The sequence below is a fragment of the Vulpes lagopus genome, chromosome 6 (genome assembly GCF_018345385.1).
Source record: "Vulpes lagopus strain Blue_001 chromosome 6, ASM1834538v1, whole genome shotgun sequence".
Classification (NCBI taxonomy): domain Eukaryota; kingdom Metazoa; phylum Chordata; class Mammalia; order Carnivora; family Canidae; genus Vulpes; species Vulpes lagopus.
The window spans coordinates 78,900,265-78,914,594 of NC_054829.1; the positions used below are offsets into that span (position 1 = coordinate 78,900,265).

A 14,330-nucleotide genomic window follows, 5' to 3' on the forward strand; every position below is an offset into this window, starting at 1 on the left:
TAGTATATGTTTGATTGCTAGGCAAAGGAGGATAGGGAGACAGGTTACAAAAATCGAGATGTTTCTAGCTGATCAAGTGCCTGCGATATGTAGTTTAAGAGCAAGGAAAGATAATCACTACTAAGGGAATTAGGAGACAGAAGCTCTCCTCTTCAAACCCAACAAACGTGCTTCTGCGTTAGTTAGAGCGTTTGCTCTAGCTTTTCCCCTGTCTGGTGTGCTCTTCCCCAGGTAGCCTTTGTTGCCTCTTTGGAGTCTTTTCTCACCTAGTACCGATCAGAATCTCTTTATTACTGTGACTTGTGCCCACTCCCTTAGTTCCTTTTACCTTGCACTGCAGTTTTCTCTATAGCTTTATTTTTAACATGTTGTATATATTTCTCATTATACTCATTGCTTTTTTTGTTTTTCCATGCCAGCATATAAACTCCAAGAAGGCAAGACTCTTTGTATTGTTTGATGTTGCCTGCTCGTTGCTTAGAACAGTGCCTGGCACATATTAGATCTCAGATATCCATCCATTGGATGAAATAAACTCTGTCATTAGGCTTTTAATAGAGGAATATATCTTTGTATCTGTATATACGTGAATGATTTATTAACTGCAAAGTAATATGAGAAAGGAACAGTAACATAATAGTCAGTTGCTTTTAGTTGCTATTGAGAAATAAGATTTGCCTATTTTATGAACAAATGACCATTTGCAATATTTTTTCCATATGTATTTTTGGAGAAATTCTGCCAAATATGTCTCTGTTTAGTAAGCTGGGTTTAAGTTCACGTCCAGTATTTATAAGTTAAAGATAACTGGGTATTTAAGTAAACCAAATTACATTATTTATTAGGTAATTGTATTTGTGAAATCTAGCACTGAGATGATAATGTTAAGCTTGCCTTTGTAGCAACAAATATCTATTAAACTCAGGACCACCTCCTAATACTTATAAAAATGAACTCTGAATCTGATATTTTTCAAAAAGGCTGTTACTTTGTTTAATTTTATTTATACTGTTACCACTTTTTTTTTTTTTAAAGACCGTTTTTATTTTATTTTATTTTTTGTTTCATCTTATTTTTGCAGACAGGCTCGAGGAGAGAGCATCCTCAGATAAGAATGTAGACCCACTTTCTGCTCCACATAACCATCCTCCAGAAGATCCTTTTGGTTCTGTTCCTTTCATTTCTCACTCAGGCAAGTTACATATGTAACATCATCATTATCATTAAAAAATACACACAAAAACAATAATAATAACAAAAAACTTTATTAATATAAAGCCAAAGTAAGAATTAGGTGCTAGTTACAGAAAATAGGAAATTATTTTTAGTTTTGCCATCCTAGTCTTCTTAATGTCATTCTTTTTATTGCGTTATTCAGTTGTACTTTTGCCAACATAGAAAAATGATGATTTATACAGTAGAACCATAACTCTCCTTTTATCTTTATTGTTGGATACCAGTGAATCAAATTCATGCATGAAAATCTTTACTTTTTATTTATTTAAAATACATTTAAAGATATGTTTATACTCAGCTTTTGCTCAAAATTCCTGTATTTTCCTAGTTTATATGTGCTCTTTTTTAATTGTGTTTAAAAAGTATTAATGATTTTGTATGTCACAGTTATCTTGTGACAGATTATATCCTTGCTTTAATTTCCTTTTTTTGGCTTTAATTTCAGTTTAGAATTTAAATATTGTTATTGCCATTAAAAAATATCTGTAGTAATATCTTCTAAGTAATCCACTGTCAAAGATATTAGGATGGAATAGGATCCCACTTTGGCATAAATGGATTTGTGTGTGTGTGTGTGTGTGTGTGTGTGTGTCTTCCTAGTGGTAAAAAAATGAGTTTGGTCATAGAAAAGGGAAATATATTAGATGAAATAATGCCTTGTTTGAAGGTATAGGTTCTGTTTACTTTATTCAAGGTACCATACCTCGGCCATGTTCTTAATTTCTTTTCCTTGTATTTCTCACTCAAGCTAATTGCATATATATAACAACATCATTGCTACCATTTAAAAAAATGCACACAGGTGAGAACAACAAAAGGCACACCTTCTAAACAAAAGAAAAACTTAAAAATATAAGTTTAAAAAGAAATAAGGTGTTCAGGATTTCTGATGAATAGATTGAGGCAGTATTAATAGCCTTTCAACATTTAGATTTGGTTATCCAGGATATGTAGCACAATAATTAGGAGTTTCTACATCTTTTCATGTTCTATATTTTACTCTGCTATTTATTGAAAACGGTCCATATTGTCATTTTCTGTTTGTTTCTTTCAAATTATCTTTTAATGAATGTCATGACAACATTAATTGGGTGGGGAAAACAGTTTGCTGTTTCTACTTAATCTGTACACATGTACTCTCTCACACCCCCAATAAAATAGTGTTATTACATTTTTCAAACAAATTATAATATTTCAAAATGGTCATTATAAACTCTCAAGAACATAGCTATTGATCTCTTACAGCAGAAAATGGTTTCAGTACTGCTAGCTCTTTTTTGTACTCTAGAAGGAGTGGTATAATCCTTTGCAGGTTTGCATGTATCTGTGCAACTTCTCTGGGGGAATGTGCCTGGAATCAGGGACTAGAGTAAACCTCAATGATTTGCCATTTCCCTGGGCACCCTTATTTTGGGGTTGGCCCAGGATTTTTAGAAATATGCTCACAGATTCCAGCTTGATTGCTGTCATTTCTTATTTTGTTTTTCTTTTCATTGTGGGCTTAATTTCTGTTAAATTTTAAGCTTATCAGGAGTGGTAAAAATGAATTGTCTGCCTTTGAATTTTGTCCAGTAGCCAACTGGTATTTGGTGTAATATTCACTGGATGAATGAAAAAATTCTGACTATTCCTAAAAATTCATACTCCTCTAAGTATTAAGAAAGTGACCTTAAAAAATGATCTTGACTCCAAAAAAACAATCTCTTTAAATTTAGTGTAACTATGAACATTGGAATGGTTTGGTTATGAACAGTTGAGTTCACAAAATGGAATAAGGGAGGGAATGGCCAGTCATTGGTGAGATGTGCATCTAGAAAGAGAAGAAAAAGTGGTCACTTGGCTATTAGCACTGTTAATTTGTATTTATTAGGTCTAAATACATAATTAAATTAAAACTAAAAATAACATGTTGCCACTGACCTATTCATTATCAAGCTTAGATGTATGTTTATATAATTTTTTCAGTAAAAATAAAGTATTTGGGGGTCATTTATTTTTCCTCCAATAGTAAAATAATCTAACCTACTAAAACAAAAATTGCCTTCTTCTGTAAGCTTTAGGGAGAAATTTGAAAAAGAAAAACAGTTCTATTCAGTGAGAATACACTTCACCCTAGCAGCTATTGTGAGCTTCTGGAGGATTTGTAGGGCAAGGAGTGTGTGTAGATGGGTGTGTGTGTGTGTGTGTGTGTGTGTGTATACACAATATAGAGGATAGATACATGTGATAAACAATCTTACTTTAATGTGAAAGTTGACAATTACCGAACGTAATTTTCAGTAAACCAGATAGAGAATGCTACTTGAGAATAAAGTGAATTCAGTCATGAGGCAGAAAGCTGTAAGAATTTAGCAAGTTTTAACTCCACTAGGGAAGTACATTTAAGAGGAAGTCCCATTGTCCTAAATCCAGTGTTCCTTACATTGATTTTATTAGGAATTGTGATCTTTTTATTTTAAAAGAAAATTTCTGTGAGAACTTTTCATCTTAAGTTTGAAATTGTAATGGATTATTTTTTGCTTCATTTTTCCTCAGCTTTGGCACAGTTGTTGTCAAGTGTTCAGTGTGTACATTTTTTGATAAGTAAATATTTGTCACCATTGTGTTCTCGTATACCATGATTACATTTTCTTTGTTCTATAAGTTTTTGTTCTTCCTAGAGTTAATTATGTTTATAAAAATGAATATGTTTTTGTTCCTTTATTATTTTTTTAATGTAATCTGTCATTGATTCATCTCCATTTAGAAGGATTAATTTCCTCCCATAGTAAGGGGGCCGCCATTGGTTACATCTCTCATGGAGTTCTGTAATCTACATTGGCTTCTTTCTGTAACTACCGCATGCTTATCATCCTAGTATTTGCTTTCTCCACCATTCTTGTGGGAATTCCTGGATCTCCTCTCTCTTCTTTCTTCGTTTGTTAGGGCAATTCCTCGACTAGTTTCTTGAGAAAGCATGTGTGGGAGGAAAAGTTTTAAAGTTCGCTGCCTAAAAATATCTTTTTTTCCTAACTTACACTTGACTGATAATTTGCCTGCGTAAATAATTTTACGTTGGACATAATTTTTCCTGTGAAGTTTTGAGGCATTGTTTTACTGTATTCCAGCTTAAAAAAACAAAACAAAACAAAAAGGCTTCAACTAGAGGACTATTCCGTGTGCCCCTAGCTCTAGGCCCCATATCCTTTATTATTTAGTGTCCAAAATACCTACCCCCCATTTCTTTAATAGCTTCATGTACTCCATATCTGATAAGAGTCAGCTGACCTACCTTAGTTTGTTCACATAGATGCATCTTTCTGATTTATTTATGCCTTAGGCTTATGCTACTACTTTTTCAGACTTTTTGGAAGCATAGGTGAGATAACATTTTGATAGACCATGTCTCAAATGATTCAAATCTAGCTTTTTCTTTTCTTATTTTTAAACATATCTTTATGGGCCAAATTAAATTTTATAAATATCCATTTATGCAGAAATCAAATAATTATATCAAGAATATGTTTGGTGCTGTATATAAGGGTAATATTTTACTCCATTGGTTGATATTTTAATTATCATGGAATTATATTTCCCTTTTATGTCAGGTTGCCAAACTCTTAGAGTGGTATATCATAATTCTAATAATATAGAATATATTGTAGAATAATATAATATATTAATAATATAATGTAGAATAATATAGAATAAAGTCCTTGGTATAAATTTTAGTTCTATCACAGATAAGCCATGTGATATTTGGTGTTGCCAAATTTCTTGGAGGATTTATCTTAAACTAGGGATAATATTAGCTACTGGATAAGATTATCGAAAGAATTAAAGAAAACAGTGTTACACAAAGCACAACATTATGTGTTGTTGCTGTTATGGATGTTGTTGGTAATGTTATTAAATAATATTTTTACTACTTAATAAATTTCAAAATCTTTGTGTTAAAATAAGTTGTAGCTGCTGTCTAGCTAGTAGTAGTACAAAATTCCAGTAATAATCTAGTATTCTTTTAACTACTGATACCTTTAAATAACGTGTAGAATCTGTTTATGAAGCTTTTCACTACCAAGAACTGTTTTAATACTGTTATATATTTTTATTACACCATTAACTACCAGTATTCACTGTAGTACACACATAAAAATCATTAAAAAGCATGCTATTCATTTCCCATCAAACCTACACACCTTTCCTTCTCCCCAAGACATTATTTTACAGTTAGTTTGTATACCAACAGGATGTGTGGCTCTGTGAATCAAAGTATGAACTTCTTAATTTTAAAAAACACAACTTCTAAAACAGTATTTGAAGAATTTTGTTGACATATAGGCTATATTAGTTAGGTCACTGAAGTAGATTTCATATATTACATTTCATTTTTAATTAGGTTTGGTGAACTTACTCTTCCAAATCCCAGATCCACCTCATGGTTCTCATCTAATAGGAGGTTAAATTGAGTTTAGAGTTGGGAACAGTCATACTATATATAGCCAGTATTTATGTAACACAAACTATTACAGATTGTCAGTTCAAATGCTGGGTCATTTTATAAGCGATGATGAATGTATTGCTTATATTTTTAGATTCCAGTATATAAATTCTTGAAAATCAAGAATTTTACTATTCCAAGATGTCAACCAATACTGGTTACCATTTATTGAAGTCTATTTCATACATACAGTGGAAACAAGCTCAGGGAGCATCAATGACTTACTTAAGGTTAGGTAGTTTAAAAGTAGGAATCTGGGATCCCTGGGTGGCGCAGCGGTTTGGCGCCTGCCTTTGGCCCAGGGCGCGATCCTGGAGACTCGGGATCGAATCCCACATCAGGCTCCTGGTGCATGGAGCCTGCTTCTCCCTCTGCCTATGTCTCTGCCTCTCTCTCTCTCTCACTGTGTGCCTATCATAAATAAAAAAAAAATAAAATAAAAGTAGGAATCTAGCTCTGTCTACTTCTACACTCTCTTTTGTAAATAGTAGCAAAACAAATAAAAATGTTAAGTGGCCTGTTTCAAATAAAAATCTATATAATAGAAATGACAGTTTTACAGCATTTTTAATATGGCTGAGAAATATTAGTTCACAACTAGCATGATTCTTTTTATACTCAGACCTTGTCACTTGGCCTGTCTTCGGAGAAACAGTACAGATTTTGATAAAGCCTTCTAATCCACTAATCCTTGGGCCTGGCATGGCACGTTGGTGGGAAATGATGGCAGGCAGGATGCTACCCATTCAAAGTGAGTTTTAAAGTCTTAGAGCCCCTGCCTTGTACCCTAAATGATGAGACAACAGAAGGCATGTAATTATAATAGCAGTTTCAAGCCATTCATCCTCTATAATCTGATAGCTAGAAAAGAACATCAAAATAAAATTTCTTTGAAACTGGAAGCTTCTTATATGATTAAAAATGTACCACCTGTTTTATAACTAAAAGACCTGTCGTCTAAAAGTTGGAAACCTGATTAGAGGAGCATGATGCAAACATGCCCTTCTCCCCACATTCTTTTTTGACATTTTCTAAATATTTTGAATTTTTTGATAGTTTAAGAAGGTTCATTTATGTGATTCAAGAAAACATCATTATTTGCAGTATTTAATTAAAATAATGTGGCATTGACTAGGATTTCATTCTTCCAGAAGTATGTAAAAGAATACTATAATAAATAATGAAAATATGAAAACTGACCTTACAAATGTAGCTTTTGAGTTTGGAATCCTTTCTTGGACCGTGCAAGACTATGATGCTTCTGAAATTTTAACATCTAAAAATTTCTTCTTATGAAAACTCAAGCATGAAATGGACGAATTTATGTTCTTATATATATTAGGCAGATTCATATTCTTAAATTCATTAGTGGGTTAAGCTTGTTCTTCAGAGCCTCCCAGTTGTTTTTACTTGGTTAGTTCTTTTCTAGATCACTAGAATCAGGATTAGTAGGTGAGTTTTACAACTGTTAAAGTGAATGATAAGCTTTTTGAAGTTAGGAAATGCTTTATTCATCTTTGTATGCTATATAACATCTTGATGAAGAGTTCAGGGTTTACTAAATAAAATGAATAATATTTAATGTTTAGCTCTATCAGGTAAGTTCCATTATTATCCTTATTTTATAGATGAGGAAACAGGCTTTTTCAGATGTTTATCTTCTGTGGATTTTATAGAGTTGAGTATTGGTTCATTTGGTGATGAAGTCTTATAGTATTTCTAGAATTTTAACCTACAGAATTTTAACCTACAGAATATAAAATACTCAACACAAAATACTTACTATATAGTACAACAAAATACTATTTGCTGAAGTAGAAACAATACGTTTTTTTTTTTTTAATTTTCCTAATTTTTCAAACACAGCTTTAAAGGAAATCAAAAGAAATTCAAGACAAGTCTGTGGTTGTATTTTGTTGAGGGTTGATGATGGGCTGTGTTGAATATTTGCTGGTGATGATATTCTACTGATAGTTTAATTGTAGAATTTACAGATGAGAGTTTTAAACTAGTATTGACAGAGAATTCACTAGGACTTTGATCTGTATGGCCTTAAACTTGGGCAAGTTACTCAACTTCTTCCTATTTTATATTCTTCATGTACAAAATGATTACATCTCTAAAAAGTCTTTTTTTTTTTTTTTGGCTTTCAAATATAGTTGAAGCTATGAAATAGGATTAAGGTTACCAAAAGAAATAAATGGAAAAAGAAAAAGGAAAGCCAAGTAATGAGCGCTGGATGATAACAGTTCATATCTTTGAAGTCATAGAAGGTTGTGACGATGGTCTGACATTGAGCAAGGGGAACGTTTTTGAAGATGTAGTGAATAAATTTGAAAAGGAAAGATCATATATGACAAACCTTACAAGCATTTTCATCCTAATGTTTTGGGAGCCTAATGGTGGGAGTTAAAGAGATAATGTATGAAAGACCCTTGGCACTGCATTTGTGTGCTTGACAGGATTAGTTACTATCTTCACTGATTCTTTCTCAGTATCATTGGAAGCATATGGCAGGTACTCCAAAAATAATCATGAAATGATGGTGTGCTACACCAGCAATACTAACATAGCCCTTTACTGAATATGTACTGCACACCAGTGGTATTGTAAGCACTTCATGTATGTTCTCACTTTAACCCTTGTTACAACTCTCAGAGGAAAATAGTATTGCTATCCTTATGTTACAGATGAGGCAAGTGAGACACTAAATAATGCATGATTCCAAGTCAAGAGAGTAAACTTTCATTTAGTATCTTTTGCTGATGAAGGGAAGTAAGCCATATATTTTTATATAAAAAGTTTCCAAATGGTTAATGTGGTATTTAGATATGTAGTAAATGCAGTACTGAATAACTGAAGCATTGCTTAAGTTAGGTCTGAACTATTATCTTGAAATTCTACATATGACATATATTAAGCCAGTGAGAATAACTTTCAGCAGCAGAATTTATATATGTACTAGTTCTCTTGACACTCACTGTAGTTTCACATTGTTGTAACTTTTTTTTTTTTTTAAATATTTTGTTTATTTGAGAGAAAGGGCATACAAGCTAGGGGAAGGGGCAGAGGGGTAGGGAGAAGTAGACTCTTGGCTGAACCGGGAGCCTGATGAAGGGCACGATACCAGGATCTTGGGGTCATGACCTGAGCTGAAGGCAGCTGCTTAACTGACTGAGCCACCCAGGCCCCTTCTGGTAACTTTATCAACACTTTATTTGGAATTTCCCTGAAGGACTATTTACATGCCACACAAGAGAATTTAAACCCTAAGAGACCATTTACATGCACAAGAGAATTTAAAACTTTGTAACCCCTTATTGCTGTTAATTTATCCAGATCTACATTGTCTATCTTTATTTTCAGGATTGTGTTCTGATTGGATTTTGGCTGTTTGCAGAAATCAGACCAACCTCCAAAGATAAAGATTACTCAAGAAGCTAAAATTTTTATAGTTTGTAGTTCTAAGGCACAATGCAGAAATAACATCCTGACTAGAAGCCATCAAAATAATATTCTGTTGTATTTAGCTTAAGGAAAGAAGAATGCCCTACTCAGAGCCAAAAATAAAAGTTAGTTTAATACATGAAAATTTACAGTGTTTTGCCAAAATCACTTAATAGAGAAAGGTAACTGAAGTATGATCCTGGGCACATTCTAGACATTTGATTTGTTTATGCTATAAATACATGTTTCTAGTGCTTATTCTAAATATTATAGCTTCCCTTCCAAACACTTGAAAAACAGCCATTTCTTATGTTAATAATACAAATCTCAGTAAATATAGGGATTATTAGGATTAGGATATATTGAATTATAAGGAAACATTTAGACTGTACTTTTGGGGAATTAAGTAGTAAACTAATCCTGATTTAAATTTCATAGTAAATCACATGTGTAATATTTATTCTAACAACGGGAAGAAGCAATCTGGCCCCAGGAGCATAGAGTAGGAATATCTGAATTCTTTTTCTTTTTTAAATTACAGGAATATGTTTAGGCAAAGAAATAGATTATAAAAGTTGATGATAGCACTTAGCTATGAAGTCACATAGTATACATTGTATAAAGTTGATAACCAACTTTATAACCTGTAATACTTATGCCAGTCTTTTGTGCCAATGGAACAGGACTAAAAGCCTTAGAATATATCGAAATAATTTAAAATTTTGTATAATTCCCATTTCTTTCCAGTTCTTCCATAGTTTTACAGTGAAGAGGGGATCATTAAGTAGATCACTTTTACTGCAGAGAGTAAAGCCTTATCTAGGATTGCTGTAACTTGCAGCCTGGAATTTAATGTTTCCCAGCAGGAGGTGCTGGAGAGAGAGGACCACTTGTATTTAAATTGTGGTGTAATGGTGCTTAAAATGTAAATTGCTCTTAGTATACTGTCAGAGCAATTCACTGCTGCTCTGGATTCTCTTGTGAGACTATGGGAGAAGAAAGGAATTTGGATAAGTATCCTTGCTTGTTATAGTTTATTAAAGGGGAGACAATAAAAGAAAGTCAGTCTTTCTATAACCAACAGAAAAAACTTCCCAGTTGCCCATACTTTTCAGGGATATAATCTGAAACCACAAAGATGGCATAGAGATCATTGTGTGTGTGTCTGTTCTGGGTCTTTTGAGAGCAGTCTTTTTCAATTTCTTATACTGTGCACCCAACTACAGCTATTTAAAAATCAGAGATGTGGTTTCCAGGATCTACTGTGCACCTTTTAGGTGGATATACATTTGTGTGCCTACTTTTTTCCGGCCATTTAAAAAAATATATATATTCTTTCAATAATCTCTACACCCAGCATGGGGCTTGAACTCACAACCCTGCTATCAAGAGTCACATGTTCTTCCAACTGAGCCAGCCAGGCACTCCTATTCTAGCCATTTCTCAAGTGGACATGAAGGCTTCTTGAATTATTCATAGAATTACACTTGTCTCTATGGTGCCTGGGTGACTGTGTTGGTTGAGTGTCTGCCTTTGGCTCAGGTCATGATCCTGGGGTCCTGGGATTGACCCCAGCGTTGGTCTCCTTGCTTAGCAGGGAGTCTATTTCTCCCTTTCCCTCTGCCCCTCCACACACTTGTGCATGTTGTCTCTCAAGTAGATAAATCTTAAAAAAAAAAAAAAAAAATTGCACTTGTCCTCACCACTGTCTACCACTGAGTCCAGAAAAGGTGCTAGAAGGTTGGAATTTGGTGGATGAGGTAATTGAGTTTGGCTTTGTTCTGGAGGTAATGATGATAGTTTACTATTGAATGCTTATTGAGTGTTGGGCACTCTTCTAAATCCTTTCTTTATAACAATCCTATGAAGTAGAACCTGTTACTGTCATATTAATCCCTCATAACATAATTTATATATTTCCTCATATTATGCATGAGGGGTACAGATTATTCAGCAATGATCTTGTCAGAGATTGTTACTGAGTTAAGTTACTAGTTGTGTATTAATCATGTATGATGAGGAAATAACAGTAAGTCCATAAAGTGAAACTAATATTAAAAAAGGAGAGTTTTCTTTTTTCCTTTTCCCCTCAAGGAAAAAGCGCATGATCATGGTTGTATTTAAAATGCTGAAAAACTAGAAACAACCTAGAGGTTCTATAGGTAAATGTTAAATCTTAAAATGCTATATATACAATGTATGTTTTATCTTGTTTCTGTCAGAAGTAATAATTACTGATACCTATAAACATGCATTAAAAATGGTAAATGAAAAACCCCATAAATTTATATTCACACTGACAACTAAAAAAAACAGAGAGGGGGTCCTGTGAGCTCAGTTGGTTAAGCATCTGAGTCTTAATTTCAGCTCAGGTCATGATCTCAGTGCTGTGAGATGGAGCCCTGCTTTGAACTCTGTGCTGGGTGTGGAGCCTGCTTAAGATTCTCTCTCCCTCTCCCTCTGTCCCCCCTCACCCTCCCTGCTCATCTCTCTCACTCTCTAAAAAAAAAAAAAAAAAAAGAAAAGAAAAGATCTGTATAGCACTTAACACAAAGAAATCTCTCTCTCTATTAATACAACTTTGAAAAGCTGACGGTGCAGACAATGAGTAGGAAGTGTCGACTGTTTTGGAAATACTAGTGGCCAATTGGGTAAAAGAAACAGTTAACTTAGAAGACTGAGATTAAAATAGAAGAACAAAGGGAAAGTCAACTGAAGGATTCTGCCCTATGTTAAATTTTCTAGAAGGTCTCCTAGAAATGGAATTTCTCAAAGAAGTTGTAGAAGTAGTGTTTTCTGAGAATGTGTTTAGCAAATCGTTTATAAAGTTAATAGGTGCTACTTGTACATAAAAGTATTTTTAGTGAAGCAAACTTGGGAAGTCCTGCTTTTCATAAGATTAAGCCAATTGTTTTGTGTATGACTTGGCAGCAACTTTATTTATTTATTTATTTATTTAAAGATTTTATTTATCATGAGGGGGGCAGAGACACAGGCAGAGGGAGAAGCAGGCTCCTTGCAGGGAACCCAGTGTGGGACCCAATCCCGGAACTCCAGGATCACACCCTGAGCCAAAGGCAGATGGCTCAACCCCTGAGCACCCAGGTGTCCCTACTGGCAGCACCTTTAATGAGCATTTTCCAGGTAGAGGCACATTACATAGTGAAGCATTTTACAAACTCTGGTACCTGAGACCACAGAGCTGTTTGGTTCTTGTAATAGGAATAATGTTCTGCAGGATACCTTTGGAAAACATTCTGGAATGTGCCTGGAAGTGTCCATGTGCAGGCATGAGGGGTGCACGTTGTGGCTCTCTGGGTGGGTAAGGAGCTTGAGGTAATAAGTTAAATTGTATCGCAGAGGAACTGTAAGTCTTTGCCCCTACATTATTATAATTTTTTTGATTTGAATAAAAATTCATGAAAATAAATTTTACAGCTAATCTAAAAGTAGTCTTTGTTTTTAATATCAGAAGTAAGCTATATGGAGGAGAAGTCAGACTTGAGAATCTGCATTTGATTTGGTTTTAATCTGTTAGGATTGAAGATAAGCCTATTATAAAATTTGTAAGGATATAGCATTTAGCTCTTGGCTGATTTCATGGAACTGGTAGAGAAATAATGAATGAAAGTTCTATTTAAGTAGAACCTGATGGAATTCTCCACGTCTTCTTTCTTCCTCCTCCTCAGCCCTACTCCTCACTTCAAGATTGCCAGCAAACTGCATGGACTGACCAGAGCCAGTGGCCATTGTCTGGCCTCATATACCTGAGGGTTCCATGTGGGGTTCCCTTTTCCTGTTTTGTACTCACTTCCCAAGTGACTTCCTTCAGACTTGTAACTCTTTGTACACAACCTCTACGTGGGGAAGACTCCCAGATCTCTTGTCTCCAGTCAAAAGCTAACCATTGCCCTCAAGCCACAGGTATCTATTTGCACTTAGATGCCTCACAGATAACTCAAGCATTGTGTGCAAAACCAAATTCTTGATAATCTCTATTTTCCAATCATTCTTTATTCACTCTTTTCTGTCAGTGTTAATGGCACTGTTGCCCTCTTCAGTCTCTCATTCTTCACTTCTACTTACCCTGCCACCATCATCATCCAGGCCACCAAAATCTCTGGTTTTAATTTCTACAATTTCCTCTTCCCTGATCTCACTTTTGTTTCTCTCTCTCTTCACCCATTTTTTTCTACATAGCAGTCCATTATGTTTCAAATATATATCTGATTGTGATGCCCATTTTAAATAAAGCCTTGTAATGGCTTCCTATTTACATACTGAATTTAGAACAAAATCCAGACTCCTTATCATGGCCTGAAAGGCACCTTCACAGGCTGGTGGTCCTTTACCCTCTTTCCCCTTGCTGTACTCCAGGCACACCGGCCTATTTTCCTCAAATATGTCAATGTCTTTCTTTGGAGCAGCTTTCTGCCTGTCCTCTGCATGGCTGGCTCCTTCTCACTGTTCAGTCTTAACCGTCATCTCCTTAGGGAGGCCTTTGCTGACTGTCTAGAGTGGGTTTATGTACCCCTTCCCCCACCCCATGACTTTCAGAGTGCCAGTCCCCACACTTGATTGTAAACTCCTGAAGGCAGAGACTGTTTTATTCACCAAAGTATGATCAGTACATATAGCATGCAGGAAAGTGCCCTACATTTTGTAACAAAATGTAACAAACATTTTGTTGTTGTTGTTAAATTAAAAAAAAAAAATGCAGTGACTGAATTCTGAGCTAAAAGTCTCCAAATATGAAGAGTTCATTTTTTAATGTAACTTTCTTTATTGTGTTTGGAATATATTGAATTTTCATCTATGGCTATGAGCTCAGAGTAGTCCCTAATATTAGTGACTTTAGTAGTCACTAATAATTGATTCGCCACATGCTAAGATAGAAAAGAAGGATAAATGAGGTAAATGATAAATAGGACTGTGTCTAGGAGCTCATAATCAAACAAATAATTGTCATAGAGTACAATTAAAGCTTGTACTAAGTTTGGGACTTAGTACTCCTTAGGAGTCCCAAATATGGATATTTTTCAAGGGGTGTTTTCGCAGGGCCCTGGAATGGGCTGGGTCTAGGAATATAGCCAGGTCTGCTAGAAGGATGTTCTTACCAAGGGGTGGTGTGACAATGGTAGAGAGATGTTAAAACAGCAAAGTGCTC

At 34.6% G+C, this 14,330-nt stretch overlaps 1 protein-coding gene across 3 annotated transcripts in view; it reads left to right on the top strand.

The window, feature by feature from the left end:
• Positions 1-14,330, top strand: part of BMP2K (BMP2 inducible kinase) — a 116,109-nt gene that overhangs the window by 93,075 nt on the left and 8,704 nt on the right. For 2 of the 3 annotated variants that reach the window (XM_041759935.1, XM_041759938.1), the window contains one exon: positions 1,082-1,192. The exons of the other annotated variant lie outside the window; for it this stretch is intronic. In XM_041759935.1, coding sequence (XP_041615869.1) covers positions 1,082-1,192 — 111 coding nt within the window. The remainder of the gene's footprint in view (positions 1-1,081; positions 1,193-14,330) is intronic. 3 annotated transcript variants of the gene reach the window in all.